This window comes from Sapajus apella, unplaced genomic scaffold, assembly GCF_009761245.1.
Source record: "Sapajus apella isolate SASKATOON/1434 unplaced genomic scaffold, GSC_monkey_1.0 scaffold105, whole genome shotgun sequence".
In the NCBI taxonomy this organism is placed as follows: Eukaryota; Metazoa; Chordata; class Mammalia; order Primates; family Cebidae; genus Sapajus; species Sapajus apella.
The window spans coordinates 6,171,933-6,198,356 of record NW_022437045.1 but is presented as its reverse complement, the minus strand read 5'-3'; the positions used below and the strand labels follow the sequence as shown (position 1 = coordinate 6,198,356).

General features: G+C 44.5%; 1 protein-coding gene across 2 annotated transcripts in view; it reads left to right on the top strand.

Annotated features, from left to right (window-relative positions):
• Nucleotides 1-26,424, top strand: part of MTHFD1L (methylenetetrahydrofolate dehydrogenase (NADP+ dependent) 1 like) — a 228,139-nt gene that overhangs the window by 135,438 nt on the left and 66,277 nt on the right. For both annotated transcript variants that reach the window (XM_032258828.1, XM_032258829.1), the window contains exons 21-24: nt 8,890-9,029; nt 13,313-13,354; nt 14,435-14,535; nt 15,085-15,262. In XM_032258828.1, coding sequence (XP_032114719.1) covers nt 8,890-9,029; nt 13,313-13,354; nt 14,435-14,535; nt 15,085-15,262 — 461 coding nt within the window. The remainder of the gene's footprint in view (nt 1-8,889; nt 9,030-13,312; nt 13,355-14,434; nt 14,536-15,084; nt 15,263-26,424) is intronic.

The following is a 26,424-nucleotide window of genomic DNA, read 5'->3' as shown; positions in this document are numbered from 1 at the left end:
CCCCCGAGGCGGAGTCTTGCTCTGTTGCCCAAGCTGGAGTGCAGTGGCATGATCTTGGTTCACTGCAACCTCTGCCTCATGGGTTCAGGCAATTTTTCTGCCTCACCCTCCCAAGTAGCTGGGACTACAGTCGCACTCCTCCACACTGGCTAATTTTTGTGTTTTTAGTAGAGACAGGAGTTTGATTGGCCAGGCTGCAATCAAACTCCTGACCTCCTGATCGCCCCACCTTGGCCTCCCAAAGTGGTGGCATTACAGGCGTGAGCCACCGTGCCTGGCGGAAGTGTTTCTTTGTCAGTCAGAAAATTCCCTGCTGCTGCCCCAGAACTTTCACTTTTGACACATGGACCAAGAACTGGCAGGGGAGGTGATTTATAATTCCTAAATGAATTACTGTAAAGGAGACAACAAGTTCCCCGGCTTAAGTAAAGGAAGGGAGGGCAGGAGGGAAGAAAGGAGGATCATAAAGAAGATTCTAGATTGCGGCTGGGTGCAGTGGCTCACGCCTGTAATCCCAATACTGTGGGAGGCAGAGGTGGGTGGACCACGAGGTCAAGAGATCGAGACCATCCTGACCAACAGGATGAAGCCCCCATCTCTCCAAAAATTAGCCAGGTGTGGTGGCACGCACCTGTAATCCCTGCAACTCGAGAGGCTGAGACGGAAGAATTGTTTGAACCCAGGAGGCAGGGGTTACAGTGAGCCGAGACTGAGCCACTGCACTCCCGCCTGGTGACAGAGCAAGACCCCATCTCAAAAAAAAAAAAAAAAAGAAAATTCTAGAGTGCATGCTTTCGTAATCATAGCAGGGCCTTATTGCAGTTAGAACAAAAGCCTAGATGCACTTACCTCTCAGTTCAGGAAAGTAATTTAGAGCTGCTTGTTAAATGCTGAAGAATTATTGAAGTACAAAGTGTTAAGATTTTCACTGAAAGCAAAGCTGACCAAGCAGCTCAGCTAGGGAAATGCTACGGGATCAGTTGATGGCCTGATGAGGAGTGTGGAGTAGGGGCTTTGGCAGAAGTTGCTAGCAGACAGGCCTTGGCTTTAGTCCAAGCTCTGTCGCTTGATAACTGTGACCTTGGGGGAAATTATAAAACTTTCCAGTCCTTAGTATCATAAACTGTAAATGGAGGAGAAAGATACCTCACAGATGTTGAAAGGTGAAATGAGACAGGACACCTAGTACATTGCCTGGCTACATAGAAGATGTTTCACTAGTGTTAGCTTCAGGCCCTCTCCCCTTGCCTGGGTCTCTTGAATAGCGTCTTCCCATCATGTGCACATTGAGCAATAAGGCGGATGGCTGCCATCCCCCACGCTGCTCTGCATTGAGAGTGTTTCTGTTGACCCTCCCTTCCTCCCTGTGAAGCTAGTTCAGCAGTCACCTCATCACTGTTTTTCCTCTCCAGAGAGTGTCGTGTTTTAGTGAGCACACTGTTGACAGAGCACATCCCAACCACGCTGGATGGAATTTTGACTGCTATAATTCGTATTCGAGGATTTTTATAGTGCATGGGGTTACAATGATTAGCATAATGATCATACAAGATCTTTCTGCCTAGCTTGTAGTGCACTCGTAGTATTCTCGGAGGAAGCATCTAGGAAGTGCCAGGCTCCTTCGTCCTGCATGAGCCACAGCAAGCTGTCTGTGCTTCAGTGCTATGGACACTTTGGGTTGATTATTCCTTGTTGGTAGAGTCCCAGCTGTCCTGTGAATTATAGGATATTTAGCAGCAACCCTGCTAGATGCCATTTATGACAATCAAAAATGTCTCCCAACATTGCTAAGTGTCCAGGTGGGGAGTGGAATAGGCAGAATCGCCTCCAGTTGAGAAGGTCTGAAGTGTACTTAGGATTTGTGATTCAGCAGAAATGGGTTCTGTGAATGCACTAAAGCATGAGAACATCCAAAAATCAATGTGACACAGAATCGAATTTAAATTTATCTGCATACAGGTCAGTAAGCAGAATTTTGAAAGTACCAAACAGAAGTCAGAAAAAAAAAAAAAAAAAGTCAAGAATCAAAATGTTGGCTGGGCATGGTGGCTCACTCCTGTAATCCCAGCACTTTGGGAGGTCAAGGCGGGTGGATCACCTGAGGTGAGGAGTTTGAGACCAGCTTGGCCGACGTGGTGAAACCCCGTCTCTCCTAAAAATACAGAAATTAACGGGGCATGGTGGTGCATGCCTGTAATCCCAGCTACTTGGGAAGCTGAACCAGGAGAATCACTTGAATCCGGGGGGCAGAGGTTGCAGTGAGCTGAGATCATGCCATTGCACTGCAGCCTGGGCAAAAAGAGCAAACCATCTCAAGAAAAATAAGAGAAAGGTCAGAAAAGATGTTCTTTCTCACTGGGTAATGAATAATCTTTTGCATCTTTGTTGGTGTACCTGCAGCTGTTTCTTCACTAAGTGAAGACATTGGCACACAGATGATTGTGTAAATACTAGGCGGATTCGTAGGGTTCAGTAATTCTTGAATGAGAAGAAAGAAAGGTTGTTCTTGAATTCTGTGATATGTGTATTTAATCATGTTTTAAAGGAGAATGCCATATGTGGTAGACAGAACTCTGGGCTGGGTCAGAGGGACCGGGGGCACCATGCTGGGCTTTGTGTCATTATCTCCAAACAGTAACTGGCCTGGTGCACAGGAGGAAGTTAGAGTACATGGTCCCTACAGCTCCTGCATTGCTGTAGGGTTTTATGAACCCATATTTTAAAGGGCCTTCCAATGAAATAAGGATGTTAATGCTTTTTAAAAAAAAAAATTAAGACATTGGTGATTAAAGTCCTAGTCAAGTATGGTGATTCATGACTGTAATCCCAGCACTTTGGGAGGCGGAGGCAAAGGTGGGCGGATCACTTGAGGTCAGGATTACAAGACCAGCCTGGGCAACATGGTGAAACCATGTCTCCACTAAAAGTACAAAAATTAGTGGGACGTGGTGGCATTCTCCTGTAATCCCAGCTACTTGGGAGGCTGAGGCAGAAGAATCACTTGAACTGGGGACGCGGAGGTTGCAGTGAGCCAAGATCTCACCACTCTACTCCAGCCTGGTCAACAGAGCAAGACTCAAAGAAAAAAGAGGAAAATAAAAGAAATCCAACTTCTAATTATCGTTGCAGTGTTCGTCGATGTGTGCAGTAAGTTGGGAACATACAGAATAACTTAAGATATAGAAATCGTCTCTCCCTCCCTGAAGAATTTTATGGATACCACGTTTGCCTGCCGGGAATGTTGTCTTGTTCTGCTGTTTTCATTTTTGTCGTTGCCATTGTTTCTGTTTAATTTTTACAACACAACTCGGTGCACCCCTGGATGATCACGGAAAGGCGGCTGGCTGGTGTTCCAGAATTGGTTTTGACTCTCTTTCTGAACCCAGAGCTGTGTTTCCTGTGCAGGTTGTTAGCCGTATTTATCCAAATTGTCAGTCATTTCCCAGCTCAGACCCACTGACCCTTCCTTTCTCAGCTGATTATAGGTTTTGAAGTTCAAATCAAGCTAGGCTTAGAATCACTATCTATCTAGTAACCTCTGTGTTTGCACAATAAGAGTATTAGTCAGCATTTCCTGTTTTCATTCACATTGTAAGTGGAATAGCTTTAACAAAAGGGAAAGAGATTGCCAAGACAAATAATGGTTATGGTTGTGCAAACACTTTATTGCAAGCCTTATTACATATGCAGCTTTCAGAAGTCTGCATGATGTGCCTTTCAGGAAAGCTAAATCCTACTAAGTGGACTTGCTTCAGGACTTAAGAGCAAGTCTACATTGAATTTAACGTTAAATAATTATTTGGCCTGTATCTCTTTTAAATTTTATTGAGAGCTGCAAGTAAGATAAGGGAATACATTACTTATTTCAAGTCACTAGAAAAACTTAACTTCTTATCAGTGATATATGTTGTCAGTTCTTAAGAAGTACCTAGGAAATGGAAACTTCCTATAAGAGTGGTTTGTCTGCTTCTCATAAGGTGGGTCTTCATGTCAAGGCCCCCTAAGGCACAGATATGCAGCACTCCACAGTGTCCAAATGCATAGTGATTGGTGGTCCCTTACTAAAGTAGTTTTTACTTTCACAATGACTGATTACACATCAGCATGCCTTTTCCATGTTCTCTTTCCTTGGCAGCCTTATATTTGAAGCCAAACAACATAAACGTGATTACCTGCAGTATTTCAGGACAGTTTGCAGTTTCAGTGGGAGAATTTGGTACTTTCTTCTGTTTCCTTCCATTCTTTGTCTCTCCATTTCCTTTGATTTGGAAGCCGGCATCCTCGGCCCTTTGCCACCACTTGTTGTTTTATTCCCCTAGCTGGAGTTCTCTTTATTACTACTTTTTTGTTTCCAGTTTGTATCTTTTTAAAAATAAAACATGGTGAAACCCTGTCTCTACAAAAATACAAAAATTAGCTGGGCATGATGTAAGGTGCCTGTAATCCCAGCTATTCGGGAGGCTGAGGCGGGAGAATCACTTGAACCCGGGAGGTGGAGGTGGACTTGCAGTGGGCGCTCCAGCCTGCGTGAAAAGAGCGAAACTCCATTTCAAAAATAAATGAATACATAAAGAAAGAAAATGTGAAATTAAGCTTAGCTAACCCATGTAGACGTTTTAGATGGTCACATCTTTATTGGATATGACATTTATGCCTGTTAGTAAAACCATTTTAATACTGTAAGAAAAAAAGGGGCTGGATGCAGTGGCTCACGCCTGTAATCCCAGCAGCTTGTGAGGCCGAGGTGGGCGGATCAGCTGAGATCAGGAGCTCGAAACCAGGCTGGCCAACATGGCAAAACCCCATTTCTACTAAACGTACAAAAATTAGCTCGGCATGGTGGCAGGCGCCTGTAATCCCAGCTACTCGGGAGGCTAAGGCAGGAGAATCACTTGAACCCAGGAGGCGGAGGTTGCAGTGAGCCAACGTGGCGCCACCACACTCCAGCCTGGGAGACAAGAGCAAGACTCCATCTCAAAAACATAGAAAAAGGAAAGTATGCTAGGGAAGTATGCTACTTCTACGTGATTCTGTTTCATGTGTCTATTTCTACCGAAGCGTGGCCTTTCCTTGAGGTTGTCATTGGCTCCTGAGTCCCATCCTGTTTGTTCATTGACTTTGTGTCAGGTACTGTGTTAGGAAGTGGAGCTACAAGACGAATAAGGCATGGTCCCACCCTCCACGTGGGAGATGGCACATCAGTCTCATGAGGGTGCACACCACAGGCCCGGGAGAAGATGGGACAGGCGGGAGGGTAGCCGACTCTCCCTGAAAGCATAAGGACAAGCTTCCAGGAAATGGCATAGCTAGGCTGAGACTTGGACAGCGGGTTAAAGAGGCAGAGAGAGGCAAGAGGAATGTTCCAGATGGGAGAAGAGGACTGGAGGTGATGACAAGTAACATAGGGTGTGTGGGCTCTGCTGGGAACTTGATATTACAGAAGCCTGAAATTTGAGGCAGGGAATGTGGAGGAAGATGGAGGTGGTGGAGGGAAGTTTACCCGCGCGTGGCCTTGGCTTAGGTATTAAGGTGCTTTAGGAGAAGCAGGAACCAGTGAAGATAGGAGAACACGGTGACTACACAGGAGTATTAAGGGGGAGAGGAGCTATGGTGGTTGGTTGGTTGGTTGGTTTTGAGAGAGTTTCAGTCTTGTTGCCCAGGCTGGAGTGCGATGGCATGATCTTGGCTCACCGCAACCTCTGCCTCCTGGGCTCAAGCGATTCTCCTGTCTCAGCCTCCTGAGTAGCTGGAATTACAGGTGTGCACCACAACGCCCAGCTAATTTTTTGTATTTTTAATAGAAACAGCGTTTCACCATGTTAGCCAGGCTGGTCTTGAACTCCTGACCTCAGGTGATCTGCCAGTCTTGGCCTCCCAAAGTGCTGGGATTATAGGGAGCTAGGTTTTTGAAGGGAATTGGAGTTTGCTATTTTTCAAGGCCATTCAGTGGTTATAAATGAAACTTGTCATTAATATATTTGTGTCTACGTGTTTTAAAACATGTTTTTCTGCTACTCTCTTTTTATTTGGTTTGGAGATAGATGATGACTTCCTTCAGCGCCTTTTACGTGCCTTGCTATGTTAATGTCTCAAACACATGTGGGCCGTCTCATCACGGAGCTAGCCAGCTGACAGGGTAGTTTAATGTATAAATATGCATCCATTTGAGAAGAACTTAGAGATCACTTGATCAGCCCCATTATGTAAAATGTATGCAACAATCTACCTCCAACTATAGGGCGACATGAAACAGATTTTTTAAATACCATAGCAGGGAAAAAAATGTGTAACATTTGGGTTCCTCCAGTCCCACTCCTCAGTACTGATCAGGCCAGGGAACAGGTCTTGCTGGTGAAACCTCTCCCATCATGACAGTTGATTTCTCTTCATCTTGACCATTTCTGCCCAGCTCTGTCCTTTACCTGTGAATCTCTTTCCTCCCTCTCCTTCCTCCCCTTGACCTTTGCCTGCCATACCCAACTCCTCATTTCTCTGCTTAGAAAAATCCTACTTGCTTCTCAGAGCCTGACTCCATCACCCCATTTCTCCACACCTCCCAGGCAGACTCCTTCCTCCCAGTGTCCACCCCGCCCCCCAGGTCTCTCTAGTTGAATAGCAGATGTTCTCTCTCCCACTTCCCTGCAGGGCTTCTCGGTAGTGACCCTAAAAGTGAGCTTCTACCAGTGAGAAAAATTGCCTGGGTGTAGCAGGAATTCCCACAAATGCTTAGGAGTTCAATATAATTTTTAGCAAGTGGGAAAGTTATCGTTTCTGTTCCAGTGATGTGAACTGTTTTTGTGAGTTCTCAGTATGCACCCGGAAAATAAAACAAACAAACAAAAAACAAACCACAACCCAGTGACTTGGTCATTTACCTGTGCCATCTCATGTAATTCTTCCAACAAGGAACTTGCAGAGGCTGCGTAGCTGTAGGGGACCCAGGGTCCCATCTGTGTGCTAACCTGCAAGGCAGCCCCATGTAATCCAGTACTGTGGCTTTGTTGTCCAGCCCTCCACCTCCAGGAGCCCACTCAATGATGACTTTTGACAAAAGTCACCTGGATTATCCCTCTTTTGGGGTCCATGATGCCACCAACATGCTAAACTTAACAAATACATTACCAGGGTACTGCTGAAGTAAGGATTGTTACTGTAAGTGATTTTCCCTGATTTGACCACTACTAATAAAATCACAAGAATTGTCCCAAATACTGTAGAAAAAGGAATGCCTTTTATTTCTCAAAAGTGTTCTGCTGCAGTTAGTTTAAATAACACATAATAAACTATAAAATGCTTGTGGCTATATCCAAAATGAACATTTTTAATGTAATTTTTTAAATTTGTCAAAAGCATATATCAATGGTCATAAAAATTTTTTATATCCTTTGGCCCCATTACCTCACGCTGGGGAATTTATTCCAAGAATATAATTTGAAAGAGATTAAAGCTCATAGGCACAGATATTTTCAGCTCAGCATTGTTTATACTGGAAACACCCCAAATGTTCAGCAACAAGGGGAACAGTTTTGTAAATCTTGCTACAGCAACTTAACAAAATTATAAGCTTCCGTTTATAATTGTAAATTTGGAAACTTTGTAGTACAACAAGAAAGTCTGTAGTCCAGCAAAAAAACTGATCATGTTAAATGTTTCTGATTTCTTAGTTTTTCTCCCGCTGATTCTTATCTGTGTCCTGGTCATACTGTCAGTGTATAAGTGCGTATTTAATAAACATTCACTTTTTACTATATCAGCAGTATTCCCTTCTTAGAATGGTTTGCTTCCCTGATTTTAATGGACTTTCATGTCACCTGGGGATCTTATTACACTGTTATTCTGATTCCGTAAACTTTATGGGGAGCCCCAGATTCCACACTTCTTAGAGGCTCTCAGATACTGCTGATGCTATTGGATCATGCATCTCGAATTGAGTCGCAAGGGCCTGGAGCTATTTGTATATGAAGAAGATGCTACTGACCCAGTGCCTCATGTTATCTTGAAAGGCAGCTGTGACCTTTCTAGCAACTGAAGGGATGGGGACTAGAAATGAGTGTTTTCTGGTGTTTCTCGAATAAAGCTACTGTCTTGTATCCAGATTGATCACCAGGGTCTGTATGCCCTTCAACTAACTTGAAATTGGTCGGTTAACAGAAATGACTGGGTGGCACTAAAATAAATTATTCTTTGTATAACAAGTGAGAATGGGCCCAGCATGGTGGCTCATGCCTGTAATCCCAGGGCTTTGGGAGGCCGAGGCGGGTGGATTACCTGAAGTAAGGACTTCAACAGAAGCCTGGCTAACATGGTGAAACCCCATCTCTACTATAAATACAAAAAAAAAAAAATAGCCGGGTGTGGTGGTGGGGGTCTGTAATCCCAGTTACTCAGGAGGCTGAGGCAGGAGAATTGCTTGAACCCCAGAGGTGGAGGTTGCAGTGAGCTGAGATTGTGCCATTGCACTCCAGCACGGGCAACAAGAGCAAAACCCTATCTCAAAAAAAAAAGAATAATCATAAGAAGAAAGGGTCTTCTATTGTAATCATAATTATACTATCATTGTTCTTTGATACAATTTGGAACCTGATTACGAAGTTGAAAATCCTCATTTTATTAAGAAAAGCTTTGCTGTGAGTTACGGTACTGGAAGAAAAGTCTTGGCCTGGCCATGGCAAGGATTCCTCAGGCCTGGTGGTGTGAAGCAGAGGAGGGCGCCCACCATCTCTTTAGGGCAGATAATGGAGAGTGTTTCTATGACAGTGGGGAAATCAGCTCACCGTTGTGTTGATAAACACAAGGAATTTTAGCTGTCCTTTGAGCTTGAATTGTAGTGGTGATTGCCGAAACCTACTTTCGTTTTTAGAAGGTAATACTCCACTTGCTTCCCCACAGTGACTGAAGCTGGCTTTGGTGCTGACATCGGAATGGAGAAATTCTTCAACATCAAGTGCCGCGCTTCCGGCCTGGTGCCCGACGCGGTTGTGTTGGTGGCAACGGTGCGGGCTCTGAAGATGCACGGAGGCGGGCCCAGTGTAAGTGCGCACACCGCCTTCCCAGCACCGAAGCGTTTCGTTATGTTAAATCAGAGTTTCGCATTTGAAAAGTTTCTGCCTGTTTAATGACTAGTTTTCTTTTTTTGGGGGCGGGGGGGACGGAGTTTCGCTCTTGTTACCCAGGCTGGAGTGCAATGGCGCGATCTCGGCTCACCGCAACCTCTGCCTCCTGGGTTCAGGCAATTCACCTGCCTCAGCCTCCTGAGTAGCTGGGATTACAGGCACGCGCCACCATGCCCAGCTAATTTTTTTAATTTTTTTTGTATTTTTAGTAGAGATGGGGTTTCACCGTGTTGATCAGGATGGTCTCGATCTCTTGACCTCGTGATCCACCCGCCTCGGCCTCCCAAAGTGCTGGGATTACAGGCTTGAGCCACCGCGCCCGGCCCTAATGACTAGTTTTCTGGAGTATTTTTCCTATAGACTGCCTTGTGGACATCTAAAACTTTTTTTTTTTTTTTTTTTTTTAAACAACACCACTATAGAGCACTTTGAGTTTAGTAAGTTCGAGTCAACAGTAACACCCACAGTTCTTTCTAAGCAATATTTTGGAAAGGAGCATAATGCAGCCACTTTTTAGTCTTGAGCTTCATATCTGATACTCAGGCCAAGATTGTATAACCATATGGTAATGGGTGGTTAGAGGCTCCTGTCCCTGAACAGAACATAAGGCTTACAGTGAGTTCTTTGATGACTGAAATTTTTCAATGTTTGTACAGATAGTTTTTTGGTTCACTGATACTGCAGGTCATCAGATTTCATCTAAAACTATTTTCCTTCTCTTTCTGTTTATTATGATTTCTTCTCACAATTCTGTTGTAATACTGGATTTTTTCTAAGTGAGGTTTGCTTGGAAAACACAAATACTATTTTAACTTCTTTGAAGACTTTTGATATTTATCTATCCTAATATATATAGAAATTACAGGCATTGTAAAAGAAGTATATATTCCTTTTCACAGAAAAGCTGTGCATAGATTTTTGGGGTTTGTTGGGTTTTTTGATTTTTGTTTGTTTCATTTATAGGAATCTCCAAGTGGAAGATAAAACCTTTTTTACTGATGAATCATTTTGAAATAAAATAAAGTCCCTTTATCATTATAATATTCACATATGAGATGCACTGCCAAATCTGATTTCTTTATTGGGATACTGTACTGTGTATGTGATAAAAGGCATCTATTCAATGATTATTGCATAGTAAAAACAAATAGCAGGTTTGCCATCATGAAACGCCATAAAGCAATTCTTTGTCCTGGGAGAGGTGGACATTGTTTTTATGTCATTTTACAGGTAAGGAAGCTGAGGTTTGATAGGCTTAGGGAATATGGACAGTGTCAGCAGGCCAGCAGAGAGCCGAGGACTTTGGATCCAAATCTCTCCCTTTGGCCACCATGCAGAGCTAAATGTTAATGGAGGGCAGAGTGTCCTAAATCCAAACACACTCCTTATACCCAACACTTAAGCACTTCATTTTCATCTAAAGCTTCATCATCATTTCAAATGCAAGAATGAAAAGTAGTAAATCATAAAGAATTCTGACTTTACTCAAAACACCTCATGTTGCTAGCAGTTCTTCCTGGATTTCAGACATTGAATCTGTATAACAACTTCTCTTTTTTTTTTTTTCTGAGACAGAGTTTCGCTCTTGTTGCCCAGGCTGGAGTGCAGTGGTGCAATCTCAGTTCACCACAACCTCCACCTCACAGGTTCAGGCAATTCTCCTGCCCTGGCCTCCCAAAATGCTGGGATTACAGGTGTGCACCACCACACCCCGCCTAACAACTGCTATTTTTAAAAGCTACTCCTACCTATGTAGGATGCATTTGGAATTAGCCCTCCCTGCCCTGCTGCCCTGAAAATTATAAAATCAAAGCACTTTACTACTGGAAAGGGTTTAGAGATTGCCTGGTCTCTTTCAGTCTCTATAAAGAGAATATCTCTGAGGCACAGAGAGATCCAGTGGTTTGTGTAACATCACCCATCACGCATCTATTTCAGGGACTGATCAGACTTACAGTCAGAGTCTCTTGATGTCAGTCCCTTGGTTTTCCAGACTCTGGTCTCTGTCCTGTAAAAATTTTCTACGTGGTTTACAATCCTATTTCATTTTATCTGAATGTGTGTGCTCTGTTATTCAGTGGTTGCATTTTCATCCCACATTAATTCTTTGTGTCTCTTCCACTCTGGCTTAATGTCATGATTCTCAGCCAGTGATCACGGTAACAAGAAACAGGGTTAGCAGGCACAGATAGGGGTAGAGAATAAGAAAAGATAGGGACCAGCCAGGCATGGTGGCCCACACCTGTAATCCCAACACTTTGGGAGACTGAGGCAGATGGATCACCTGAGGCCAGGAGTTCGAGACCAGTGGTGGCGGCGTGCCTATAATCCCAGCTACTCGGAAGGCTGAGGTGGGAGAATCACTTGAACTCTGGAGGCAGAGGCTGCCGTGATCTGAGATCGCACCATTGCCCTCCAATCTGGGCAACAAGAGTGAAACTCCGTCTCAACAAAAAAAAAGAAAAAAGAAAGAGAAGGTGGAGACCAGGAAGCTCCGTGAAGCTAAGCATCCCTCTATTGGGCCCCAGTAGTGCCTTCTGCTTCATACCGTTTCATGAATGTCTTGTTCTCTGTCTCCCTATGTCATTCTTGTTTCCTTGAGTCTAGGGGCTGTGTCTTATTGATTGGTATGTTCCAGGTGTCTGGCATAAGTCTGTATGCAGGGAGTGTTTTCAATAATAGAAAGATAAATGAGCTTTCATCCCTTATTCTTCTTCCGTAGTGCTCTTTTTGGTATCCTTCCTTCTTACTTGAACAGCTCCGTATTTTTGAGCCATGATTATTCATTTCTACTTCTGTTTTCTTTTTTCTTCTTCTTTTTTTCCTTTTCTACTACAAATACTGTGCTGGGATCCACTTCCTTTTGATCATTACGCAAATAACCGTGGCAGCCTCTTATGTTTTTTCAGCTTGTTTTTTTTCCATAATTTGTGCAGTGGAAAATCCTGTGGCCCTTGAATTTGCCCATTTTAGCCTCAATCATTTTAAACTCACACCCTGTCCCCCAAAGTGCTCGCCAATCCTGGTGCAATCTAAGAACTAATACTCTGTTACACTTTGGGATCCACAGATTCTTTCACCATTAGTTCTTTAAACCCATTATATGAATCAGGGTTCTTCACACATAGAACCAATAGGATGTGTGAATAGAGAGAGAAATATATTTATTATAAGGAATTGGGTCACATGATTACAGAAGCTGGCAAGTCCAAAATCTGCACCGTAGGCCGGCAAGCCGAAGACCCAGGAGAGCCGGTGGTGTTAATGCAGTCTGAAGGCAGCAGTCCACTGCAGAATTCTCCTGTGCTCAGGGGACGCCAGTCTTTTTGTTGTATTCACAAACGCCTTTGACTGATCAGTGGAGACCCACCCACATTATGTAGGGCTACCTGCTTACTCAAAGGCTGCTGATTTCCATGTTAATTGCATCTACAGACATCCTCACAGAAACACCCAAAATAATGTTTGAACAAATATCTAGGCACCCTAGAACCCAGCTAAATTGACTTATAAGGTTAACCAGCAAGGCCAGGCACAATGGTTCACACCGGTAATACCAGCACTTTGGGAGGCCAAGGTGGGAGGACCGGTTGAGCCCAAGAGTTTGAGACCAGCCTGGGTAATATAGTGAGATCTCATTTGTACAAAATAATAAAAAATTATCTGGGTGTGGTGATGCACACCTGTATTCTAGCTACCTGGGAGGCTGAGGCAGGAGGATCACTTGAGCTCAGGACTTTGAGATGGCACTGAGCTGTGATTGTGCGTCTGCCCTCCAGCCAGGACAAGAGAGCTTTATGGCAGTTACTGTAAAATGATTTTGAATGGTGATGTACTCTGTATAAATCAGGTGTTAAACATTTTATTAGTTTTATGTTCTAATTTGAACCAGTATGTGAGAGGTTTCATACTGTTCCATTGGCTCAGATAGGAATCATCCAGGGAGGTTTTGAACATTACTGATCCCAGATTCCCCACCCAGAACTGCTTTCATTGGTCTGGGTGGAGCCCAGAGATCGGTGTTTTCTACAGGCTTCCTGTAAGCCTTTAGGTATAGCCAATGCTGCCAGCCACTGTTTTAAAAGCACAAAATGTAGAGCTACCTTTCCAAAAACCGCCTGTGATTGTGTTCTTTCTTTCAGGTCAGTTGCGTAAGCATTTTTATGGGATGTTCTTCATGTTTTCTCTCCTTATTTCAGGTAACCGCTGGTGTTCCTCTTAAGAAAGAATACACAGAGGAGGTAAGGGAGCTGTTTAGATGCTCGTGTGAAGAATCTCTCAAATCCAGTGGCTGGTTGGCTTACAGTGAATGAGGCCTTTGTCAGTGGTCTCTTAGAAAAAAAGTGCTGTTCTGACCGGGCACAGTGACTCACACCTGTAATTTTAGCACTTTGGGAGGCTAAGGCGGGCAGATTGCATGAGGCCAGGAGTTCAAGACCAGCCAGGCAAAAACCCATGGCCAACATGGCAAAACCTCATCTCTACTCAAAATACAAAAATTAGCTGGGCTTGTTGGCTCACACCTGTAGTTCCAGCTACTCAGGAAGCTGAGTCACAAGAATCGGTTTAATCCGGGAGGCGGAGGTTGCAGTGAGCTGCAATCACGCCACTGTCCTCCACCCTGGGCGACAGAGCGAGACTCTGTCTCAAAAAAAAAAAAAAAGAAAAGAAAAGTGCTGTTCTAAAAATCCAAGAGGAAATGAGTGGGGTGAAAGGACAAAATCATTCTATTAACTCTTAAATATCAAGAAAAGATGGATATAGGCTTTGTCTACTGTTCTCTACCTCCAGGGCAGCCATCACAGCAGGAGCTCAAGGTCTTCAGGTCATAAACAAATAGGAAGCTTACACTTGTGTACTCCTTTGTCATGGAAGGTCTACATACGGTTGGCTTTATGGCTTTCAGGAGTGGCTTACACATTTCTGTAAATAGACTTTGATTTACTGGCAGCAGTACATCTTACCTCCTACAGGTGGCGCCAGGGATCTGAGCCAGAAATACCTGGGCAGAGCTCCTCACCTACCTGGGACCTTGGTACCTGTCAGGCCCCAACCTGCAGAGTGTGGGTGCATTGGGTAGATCCTGTCTGGGGGGCTAGGGGGCTGCCAGGCTTCAGACCCACGCATATGCCATTGGACCCAGAATCATTTTAGAAGTTATTTTGAAGATGAACCTCCTTATTCTTGCAGCCATCGTTCTTGGACGAAACAGTGAAAAAGATGCAGCAAATCCTGCCAGGGAGGTACTGCCAGCTCAGCTTGGCAGGTTTGGTGGGAGGTGATACCCAGGGGTCTGCGTTTTGCTTTGTTCTTTTTGACAGAACATCCAGCTGGTGGCAGACGGCTGCTGTAACCTCCAGAAGCAAATTCAGATCGCTCAGCTCTTTGGGGTTCCCGTTGTGGTGGCTCTGAATGTCTTCAAGTGAGTCCACCCTCCTCCTTTAACTGTGGGTGTATCACTAGGCCACCCTGTGAATGATATTTGTGTCTTGGGGTATTTGGTCTTTCTCTGCTTCATCTAAAAGTACACAGAAATACCCAGCCCCTCCTATTTGTTTATTTGGTTTGGTTTATTTTTATTTGGTTTGAGAAGCAAATGTCTTCTCACAGCATTATTAAGAAGTGAAATTTATATATAGTGAGTTACTATTTCTTTGTTGTTTTTTTTTATATATATATAATTCTACCCAGCATTTTTGTCTGAAACAAACTGTGAATGATCAAAGGGATATGTTATGGAATTTTCTTGATAACACCCTTAACAACTTGAAATATTTGAGTCATGTTGGAGAGGATTTTTTTTTCCAAGGCTTTCTTTAAGTCTGATTTATGTAAACATGATGTGACCGCTTTTGATGTTTAAAATATATTCAGTGTTAAGGAGCGAAGTTCTGTAGAAGTGGTTAGTCTTTCTTTAAAAAACATCACTAAATGGATACAGATGCAAAACCACAAACATTTTCATCACTAGGACCGACACCCGCGCTGAGATTGACTTGGTGTGTGAGCTTGCAAAGCGGGCTGGTGCCTTTGATGCTGTCCCCTGCTATCACTGGTCAATTGGTGGAAAAGGGTCTGTGGACTTGGCTCGGGCTGTGAGAGAGGCTGCCAGTAAAAGAAGCCGATTCCAGTTCCTGTACGATGTTCAGGTAAGATCTAGTAAAAACAATGGCTGGCATTTCTTCCACCTTAGCTTAGGTTGTCCCGTTCAGTTGTCACTACAACCCTGCAGATAAGAAAACTAAAGATAGAAGAGTTTAGGCCGGGTGTGGTGTCTCACACTTGTAATCCCAGCACTTTGGGAGGCTGAGGTGGATGGATCACTTGAGGTCAGGAGTTCGAGACCAGCCTAGCAAACATGGAGAAACTCCCATCTCTACTAAAAATACAAAGATTAGGTGGGCATGGTGGTGTGCGCCTGTCGTCCCAGCTACTTGGGAGGCTAAGGTGGGAGAATCTCTTAAACCCAGGAGGTGGAGGCTGCAGTGAGCCAAGATCAAGATCATACCAGCCTGGGTGACAGAGTGAGTGACGGAGTGTACTCCAGCCTAGGTGACAGAATGAGATCCTGTCTCAGACAAACAAAAAGGTAGAAGCTTTTAAGCCATGTGACAAGGTCATATTTCCAAGCGCAGACCATAACTCTATGTCCCAAAGCCTGTGCTTTTGAAGACTCCCAAATCACAGGCCTAAGTGAGGAAGTACTTTAGCGAACAGGATTTGACAGATGATACTTTCAGGAGTTACACAGGAATAAGACTTTTGAGCAACTTCGTGAGGCTTCGGAAACCATGGGAGGTATTTTCCTTGTTCATTTCTGTGATGGTCCTTTTCTCTTGTGGTTTCATTGAACTATGTCTAGTTTATGTGTATATATGTATATTTTCATTGTGGTAAAATATAAATAACAAAATTTACCATCTTAGCCATTTTTACGTGCACATCAGTAGTGTTAAGTACATTCACATTGTCATGCAGCCGATCTCCAGAACTCTTTTCATCTTGTAAAACTGAAACTGTACCCATTAAAGAGCAAGTCCCCATGCCCTCCCCACACCCCTGCCAGCCACCATTCTCCCTTGTTTCTATGAATTAACAACTCTAGGGACCTCATGTAGGTGGCATCATACGGTAATCATACAGTCTTTCTGTGACTGGCTTATTTCACTTAGCGTAATGTGCATGCATGTTGTAGCATGTCAGAATTTCCTTCCTTTTTCAGGCTGAATACTCTTCCATTCCTTGGATACACCATATTTTGTTTCTTCATCCGTCTGTGGGTGGACACTTGGGTTCCTCCTCTTGGCTATTGTAAATACTGCTGTATGAACACGGGTGTTCACGGCATAGGTACACATATCCCTTCAAGACCATGTTTTAAGTTCTTTTGCACATGTATACCCAGAAGCGGGATTCCTGGGTTGGTTCTCTAAGATAGTTTTAAGCGTGTGTTGATGGTAAGCCTTCAGTCAGAAGATCTGAGCTTCCCAGGCAGGGCCCACTCCTCAGATCGTCTGTCTTTGGACCCCTTTGACGTCTGCATTCTGAATTCTGTGGCTCTGGTTCTGGTTCATGGATTTGTCTTCATGGGTAGTGTGTGATTGCAGAGTGCCCAGGTTTCTTTCTTCCTTTTTTTTTTTTTGAGACGAGTCTGACACTGTTGCCCGGGCTGGAGTGCAGTGGTGCGACCTTGACTCACTGTAACCTCTGCCTCCTGGGTTCAAGCGATTCTCTTGCCTCAGCCTCCTGCGTAGCTGCGATTACAGGCACCCGCCCCCACACCCAGCTAACTTTTTGTATTTTTAGTAGAGACAGGGTTTCACTATGTTGGCCAGGCTGGTCTCCAACACCTGACCTCGTGATCCACCTGCCTCAGCCTCCAAAAGTGTTGGGATTACAGGCGGGACCAGCGTGCCCGGCCCAGAGAGCCCAGCTTTCAGATTGCTGCTTCTCCTCTAACTTCATCCCTCACGTATTCTATCGGTGTGTCACTCAGATGTCACAGACACTCTGCTTTCCTGATCAGTGGCATAAATCAATAGCATAAGTGAAGAAGAAATCAGTGAAGCAAGAGCTTAGCAGCGTTGTCAATAAGCCTGGATTGACAATAGTGAGAGAGCCAGGCTGATGTATTAATATTTACTATTACCGCAGTGCCTGATTAAGGAGGTGTTTGTGTGCCGGGTGTATGGGCGCTTTACACGTGCTCACCATTTTGCTTCTAACATCCTTCTTAAGTGGGAACTTGTGAATCTTCCCATTTTACCGACAAGAAAACAAAAGCACACAGAGACTAAGTCAGCTGCTCAGTGTCCCATAGCACGGCAGAGGCAGGGCTGGGGGAAAGAAAGAGTGTCCAGAGGACTGAGTTATCATCCTGCTCTGTCCTTCAGAGCTAAGTACTACGCTCAAAGGTGTGTGTGTCTTGGAGGTCCGGGGGGAGACATAGTTAAAGGGGACAGTGACTAAGTGACCTTTCTTGATGAGGAAGGGTGACAGTGATGGGTACAGGCACAGATTCCAAATGCAGCCAGTGTTTATGGAAGGAAGGGCACAGGGAATGAATTGGAGACTAGCTCAGAAAAGGTTTGTCATTTTATAAAGCCATTTTATAAATAAGGAACTAGAATATTCTAGACTACAGAGGTGGTAGAGATCAATTGAGGGAGAAGATTTTGGATGAGTGAAAAGGAAAATGTTCCAACTGTATTAATTTTGAGTTCTCAGACCTAGAGGTGTTCAGCGTAAAAACCGATATAGCCCTGCTGTGGGCAAGTCAGAGGCTTTGAAGCCAACTCAGATGGCAGTGGCCAGGGAGACCCTGGGTTCCCGTTCCTTGGTCCTGGGTAAGGGTCACCAGGGTTCCTACAACCCCTGGCACACGCCAGGGCCTTTCTACACAAACCACTGTGGGGAGAGTCACCCCCAGATCCCACCGTGAGTGTGAGAACGCCTTGCCTTCTGATCATGAACCACCCCACTCTACGTGGCAAAGACAGTTATTTTCATGAGTGATTTCACAAAGTGTGGCTCTTTTCGAGGAAAACATCCCGGGTGAAAAAGGGGTCAGTTATCAGAAGAAACGCTTCTGAGTTATACTGTCTCAGACATGCACCAACCCTACGGTGAACCCTTTTAGTTCCACTGATGCTTAAATTATTTTTTTTCCTGAATTCCCATTCTTCAAGGAGACAGTGCTGCTAAAATGTCAGCTCTCCTCTGAAAGGAGGAGAGTGTTTAAGAACACTGTGGCCTAACGTCCTCTATTGGATAGGCAGCCTTAAGGCCACGATCACTGCCTTCTCTGCCAACTCACCTTGCGCTTTTCTTGTTAACAGAAATTTGATTTGAGCTGAATAATTGTTTGTTAGATAATCAGCCTCCCAGCCTGCTGCAGCGTGATGGTCCATGAAAAGAGCTGCTGCTGGGCTGCTGCTGGCTCTCTTTGACTGTCTGCCCGTTAGCTACATTCCTCACACTGGCAAGATTTAGATCATCTAATACAATTTACAGTCCTGACTTGTTACCACGTAGAAATCTGAATTCATTGGTGCAGTCAGTAATAGAGCTGAAACCTTCTTCCCCCCCGATTTCCTGCGTTGGTTGGTGCTTGTAAAACTTTAGTAACTAATTGTGGTTTTCTGGAAGCCCTTTTTCCTCCCCCCACCCCCACCCTCACAACCAACCCTTGGATTCTGGGCAGTGAGAAAGGTGTGACATTGCTCTACAGGAGAAAGAAATAAAAAATGCTTCTGCATGGAGCACTCTCCTGCCTTTGCTTCTTAGTGCAAACTGGGTGTCTGCATGCTCTTTGCTATCTCCCCAGACTTTATAGCCCCAAGAATGTATTCAGTAGAAGACTGATGGCATCTTGTGTGCTGTTCTTTCTCCACCCCCGTCTTGTGTTGTGGAAGGAAAACACCTGAGATCATTTAGGGGAATGAGGATTAGCGTTAGAGCCCAGGGCGTGACTGCATTTGCATGCGAAGTGGAAACGGGCTCAGAACCCCTGTGGAAAGTGGTTTAGCTGGAGAGAGTGGGGCCGCTGGCTCTTGGAGACGCTGGGTGGCCAGACACCAGTGTGCCAGACTTCCTGATGGCGAGCTCACAGGTAAAGCGAGACCCGCTGCACTTCTGACTTGAGAGTCTCTCCTGAACTTTACAGAAAATTGACTTCGGCAGCAACTGCTATCTAGAGAACCATTCGGCATCTCTTTTTGCCACAGTAACTTCTAATTCACTTTTAATTACGGTACCAGATGGAGGCAGCAATTAATAATTCAGAACAAAGATTGAAAAATAGGGAATAAGACGTAGTAGACTAATTGCTCAAAAGGAGTTTATTGTGTGAACATGCATGTGTTTAAACTTGACATACAGCGGATCATTTTCTCTCTTACCCTGGAGGGTAATTGCAATCCCTTTAAGAAGCTGTTAAAAGTCCCCTTCAAAATTGATTTCTCTTTGACTTTTCCTTTTCTAATGTGACTTTTGACAATGATATTTTTATTATTTTTTATTATTTTTATTATTCACTAATATTATTCACTTTATTATTCACTAATATTATATCTCCATGTCTGTAGTCACACAGGGAAATATGATGGCTGAAAGAAAAACTAATCTATATGCACACTTAATTTGCTAAGAAAGCCCTCCTCCATACATTCTTCCAGCTTTGTCTCCACGCATCCCTGCTGCTGTGTGAGCTCAGGTCTGTGTTATAGATGGGAAGGTGATGGACTTGTCTGTAACAAATGGACGCTTGATAGGAGAAGGAACATATTATATAGAGCTAACAGGCTAAAGCTTCAGGATCATGCAAATTAAGTTTAAACCTTGAGTAGGCCTCCTACCATGGACACAATTTGGGAAAGCTGACTCATCTCTCCAGCCTCAGCATCCTCATTTGTACAATGGTGTCTGACAGTGACACCAACTTCACCAAGTTGCTATGAGACCCAAATGGAATGTTCCAGAATAAAATGCTGGAACATAGAAAGCAGGCAATGAAGGCTGGGTACTGTGGTTCACGCCTGTAATCCCAGCAGAGGCCGAGGTGGGCAGATCACCTGAGGCCAGGAGTTCGAGACCAGCCTTGGAAACGTGGTGAAACCCTGTCTCTACTGAAAATACAAAAACTAGACAGGTGTGGTGGCAGGCACCCATAGTCCCAGCTGTTCAGGAGGCTGAGGCAGGAGGATCGCTTGAACCCGGGAAGCAGAGGTTGCAGTAAGCCAAGATCGCACCACTGCACTCCAGCCTGGGCAACAGAGTTAGACTCTGTTTCAAAAAAAAAGAAGGAAGGGAGTCAATTAATGCTAGCTCCTCCTCTGTCATGTTCACTTTGGAAAGAGTGTGGGCCTCCTAAATCCACCTTCAGGAATTCTCCTGTAACTCAAGGTAACTTTGTCAAACTCCAAGGTTAGTTTCTTTCGCACTGGGTTAAAACCAGGAAATAGAAACAAAGTCTCCTAAAGCACCTACTCAACTAAACTAAGACATGGGCATTTTTCTTCTCTGAGAATTGGGAGCCCTTAGTGATATCAACAAGCATCAGTCATTTTTGCAAAGAAGGAGTTATGACCCCGCAAAGTCAGCTTGACATTCTGTCCGTATATTGTTTGTTAGATCAGGATCTAGGTTGAAAATCATCTCTGTATCCTTCCTCTAACCTTGCAGACATTTTGAGGTGTAGCCTGGACAGCAAGACAGGATAGTGTTTGTTTTTATTAAAAGGTCTTTCCTGTTCCTTGCGTGAAGCCTTTCTCTTGATCCCAGTGGGGGCTGGATGAAAGACCAAAACACACCACGAGGACTGCAGCATGGAGCCACGGCTGGCTCTGCTTTACACTCTCACTGCTCATATGGCTAGGGGCGTTTCCTCTTCTGCTGCTCTTTTTTAAGGCAGGATGTTTGCTGTTATTGTTGTTGCTTTTCTGGTTGGTTCTTAAGAAATTGTTTTCTGTCTTGCTAGTGTCAGCTGGAAGCTACAGCCGTTGTTGGGGTGTGGGAGCTGTCCTTAACGCGGACTGCAGCGTTTGCAGCCAGAGCGTCCACAGTTAAAGAAACATTTAAAATACATATCTGTGGATCTATAATGGGGGGTTTCCCATTGTGGTAAAAATCTGCATAACATAAAATTTCCCCTTTAATCGTCTTTACATGTGTAGTCTCTGGCGTGAAGTACATTTACACTGTACATATAGGGTTCCGTTAATAGAATCTTAAAAGCTAAAATGGTAATGATGCACATCTCTGTTGCCTGTTATATTTTGCAGTAATTAGAAGGAAAAATCACCTTCTATCCCTCCTTTTGGTTGTCCTTGTCCCTGGAAAAGCTGTCTCCCCCTCGGGGCCTTTGACCTCCCGCTCGGGGCCTTTGACCTCCCGGTTCGCCCTCCCATCTTCAGCACCCGTAGCCCTTTCTTCAGCGCTCACCTCTCCTCTCATTGTGGATTAGAATATTTGGAGTGTTCTGTGGAAAGCTGGCCTTACATTTTCCAGTCAACTGTGTATCTCTCTCACCTGTTTCTCCTATCTGTGCTCTTTAATATGCTGCTTTCTTAATTATGATTGAGCTGCCTTTAAACAGCTGTGATAGTCCAATGTGAATGGCTTCAATGACCCTCTCCCTCCCGGACCTCCTTTCCATGAGTCAACCCCAAATTTCCAGATATCTCCTGCTTTTTTTTTTTTTTTTGGGAGACTGAGTCTTGCTCTGTCACCCAGGCTGGAGTGCAGTGGCACGATCTCAGCTCACTGCAACCTCCACCTCCCAGATTCAGGCGATTCTCCTGCCTCAGCCTCCCAAGTAGCTGGGACTACAGGCATGTGCCACCATGCCCGGTTTATTTTTGTATTTTTAGTAGACATGGGGTTTCACCATGTTGGCCAGGCTGGTCTCGAACTCCTGATCTCAAGTGATCTGCCCACCTCACCTCCCAAACTGCTGGGATTACAGGTTTGAGCCACTGCGCCTGGTCCCAGATATCTCCTGCTTGACCAGACCTTCTGCAAACACACCTCAAATCTCTCTCAAATCTAGATGCTTCTCCAACATTGGCTCCTAGGTTCTCTGTGAAACCTCTCCCAGCCTGCCAGACCTCGCATTCAGCTGTGTTAGACAGTCTCGAGGCATCTGCACCTGTTGTGAGCACCGGCCTGACCTTCTCAAAATATCCCACTCATCCCTGTTTGATTCTGGCAAAGCCTGCCCCAGCTTTCTTTCCTCGTTGGTAGAAATAGTGCCTGATGAGAAAAAACAGTGGTCTGTATTTATTACACTTGCACATGTCACAAGAATCCCTGTAGTGTCATTGAAAGGCTTTCTTTTAGGCACATAAAATGATTGTCACTGTGATGGACGTTTCTAGAAATGCATGATTTCATCTAAAATTATGAGAGAAGGTAAGAAGGTAAAATGATGAACTATCAAAATCACATGACATGTTGGCCAGCTGCCTTCTACCATTCACTCCATCCCTCCCCAGGCTTTCCGACTTAAGTTTAGATCAGATGAGACCATTGCGGTGGAGAGAGTGTCCACTTTCTCAATCTAAAAGCAAGCTTGTGAGAATATTAAATATGATCACAGGGACAAACATTAAAGGTACCACATGTAATGGACCACCTCAGAGAAAACTACCACCTTAGGGTTTGGGGGAAAACAAACAACACAGGTTCCAGTCTCCCCAGTTTCTGAGAGGTTGGGGGGTTTGTTTTGAGTAAAGCCCAAGGGCTCCTTGAGCATCAACACAGAACCAGAGTTGCACCTGCTTCCATTCATATTGCTCTTATAACACATTGACGTTTCTAAGTCAGTTTTGTAGAAAAGGAATGAGCAGATGCATCACAAAAACACTGTGCCTTGCCAGGCGCGGTGGCTCATACCTGTAATCTTAGCATTTAGGGAGGCCAAGGTAGGAGGATCACTTGAATCTAGGAGTTCGAGACTAACCTAGGTGACATGGCAGATCCTGTCTACTAAAAATATTCTAAAAATTAGCCAGGCATAGTGGCACATGCCCTTTAGTCTCAACTACTCAGGAGGCTGAGGTGGGAGGATTGCTTGAGCCTGGGAACCAGAGGTTGCAGTGAACCAAGATCACACCACTGCTGCACTCCAGCCTGAGCAACAGAGCCAGCGCTACCTCAAAAACAGGCCAGGCACAGTGGCTCACACCTGTAATCCGAACACTTTGAGAGGCCGAGGCAGGCAGATCACTTGAGGTCAAGAGTTGCAGACCAGCCTGGCCAACACGGCAAAACCTCATCTGTATTAAAAATAAAAAATTGTCCAGGCACAGTGGATCACAAGATCAGGAGTTTGAGACCACCCTGGCCAAACATAGTGAAACACCGCTTCTACTAATAATACAAAAATTAGCAGGGCATGGTGGCACATGCCTGTAGTCTCAGCTACTTGGGAGGCTGAGGCAGGAGAATTGCTTAAACCTGGGAGGCGGAGGTTGCCGTAAGCCAAGATTGCACCACTGCACTCCAGCCTGGAGAGTGAGACTCTGTCTCAAAAAAAAAAAATATATATACAAAAATTGGCTGGGCATGATGGTGCATGCCTGTAATTCTAGCTACTCTGGAGCCTAAGTCATGAGAATCACTTGAACCCGGGAGACGGAGGTTGCAGTGAGCCGAGAACATGCCACTGCACATGAGCCTAGGTGACAGAATAAGACTCTGTTTCAAAATTTAAAAAAAAAAAAATGTACGTGTTAGAGGGCCAAGCAGAGTGCTGGAACCAGTCGGCCCCTTCCCCTCTTTTGGGTGAGACGAGATCTTTAAAATCACTTATTCCCGCTGGGCATGGTGTCTCACGCCTGTAATCCCAGCACTTTGGGAGACTGAGGTGGGCGGATCACAAGGTCGGGAGTTCAAGACCAGCTTGGCCAATATGATGAAACCCGGTCTCTATTAAAAATACAAAAATTAGCTGGGCGTGGTGGTGTATGCCTGTAGTCCCAGCTACTTGGGAGGCTGAGGCAGAAGAATTGCTTGAACCTGGGAGGCAGAGGTTGCAGTGAGCTGATTTTGCACCACTGCAAGCTAGCCTGGGTGATAGAGCGAGCCTCCATCTCAGGAAAAAAAAAAATCACTTATTCCCATATCTTCTCTTCTTTTGGCCTTGCTACACTGTTCTATTTGAGAGTAATAAAAGATTACCCATGTGGATTTCTTACTGTTTCATGTGGGAAAATGCAGCTTCTCTAGCAGTGAAACTTTCTTCCATTTCCCAGAGTCCACCTGTCCTCCCTGTGCCTCAGGTTTGCTGTAGGAGGATGAGACTCCCTACATGTACGTATCTTCAGAGTGAACCTGTTGCCCAGGGCTACCAAGCCCACAGGGCTCCATGCGCACTGAGCAGGCTTGTGGATGTCAGCACGTAGCTCAGATGTGCTGGTTTCCAGCCAAGGACATGCTTTGTGTCAACGATACAGGAGCCTGTTGTTCTCAGTAACAAGGGCAGAGCTGCTCCCAGGACTCCAGGTGGTATTGGTAATGCAAGTCCTTGCGCCTAGTGTGGTGTGGTCAGTATAAATTAATATCGACAGCTGCCTGTTGTACTTGAATTTGAAGTACAGGAAAGGCTCCTTGCCAAACTGTATTTGTAGATCATTTAAAATTTATGCTTCATTTAAAATACAAAATGCGAATGGAAATAATTACTGTGTATCCGGAAATGTCTATTCAACTTACTAGTTTATTGTTCCTGTTCTTTACATGTTTTACGGGCCTTGGAATACCCTTTGCTGATATCACAGCATAGGAAGATTTAACCCGTGTGAATTCAACTCTGTGGCCTCGGGAAAAGAAAAGAACAATGTATTTTTCATTCACTGTGGCCCTCGATGCATGCCAACGACTTCACTGTGTGCAGGGCTGAAGAAATAGCAGTGTGCTCCAACACTCAGCAGCAGCAGGGCCTCATTAAGAGATGCTAGGGTCTTGACAGTGGAGTATTATGCAGTGTTTCATGGGTCTTCTGAAAGATTTTTCAGGGTTGCTGACTTTAGAAGTTGGTCTCTGAGTAAGATGAGACATCCCTACATTACAAAGCCTTCATGGATCTTTCCTTCTAACACTTCATTTTTAAACTTTTGTTCCATTTCATTTTATTTTGTCCATTGTTAGTCACCAAAAAAAATATTATTATTATTACTTTTGAGGCGGAGTTTTGTTCTTGTTGCCCAGGCTGGAGTGCAATTGTGCGATCTCAGCTCATTGCAACCTCCACCTCCCGGGTTCAAGTGATTCTCCTCCCTCAGCCTCCCAAGTAGCTGGGATTACAGGCATGCACCACCACACCCAGCTTATTTTTTATTTTTCATAGACAGGGGTTTGATCGTGTCGGTCAGGCTGGTCAGGAATTCCCAACCTCAGGTGATCCGCCTGCCTCAGCCTCCCAAAGTGCTGGGATTACAGGCATAAGCCACCATGCCTGGCACCAAAAAATTATTTTAAGATGTACCTGCTTTTCTAGAATACACAGATCAGTTTTATTCCACTAAAAAGCAGGACTTAAATAATTTAATTGTAGAATCCCAGTGGGCATTTCCAGAGCCCTTCCAAGAAGGATATACTGTCTAACTTGGAGTGACTCAGCTTCTGGGATCCAGTTCACCACACTTACAAATTGAATTTCATAAAGCATGAAGGTCACCAGATCCTCTTCTGTTCCTCCATGGTGTCACTCAGTAGTGTTTATGTTGTGCCTGCTCTGTGGGAGAGACTGCCACCCATATCACCATTGCTCACTGTTATTTTCTGGACCCATACTGCCCAGTATCCCATGTGGCTAAGATTGACAGTTCCGTTTCTGTGTTGCTCCAGTCACATTTCCCATACTTCTAACAGCCACACAAGGCAAGTGAATACACAATACAATACATCTTCCACTGTGGCAGAAAGTGGCAGTGGACAGCTCTGTTCTAGAGTATTTCTGTTTCATATATATTTAGGAATTAATATACAGTAGAGGAGGGTTATATTTTTGTTGAATATGAAGATTTAATGTAATTTTAGTTCAAAATTGGCCAAAGATACAAGTATAGACACCAGGCTTTTGAAGTAGCTATTGTGTTAAGCAGCTGCGCATCATACAGACGGAATATTCACTGTGTATTCACTGTACTCAGCCCTGAGTTTGACACCATGTCACCTTGGCCTCTGCCTTTCTTTCCCTTCTTTGCCTGTTGAGATTTTTCCTGTCCTTTCTTTATTGCACTATTCCATCCACTCTTCCAGCTCTGTTCCTTTTCTTTTTTCTTCTTTTTTTTTTTTTTTTTTTTTTTTT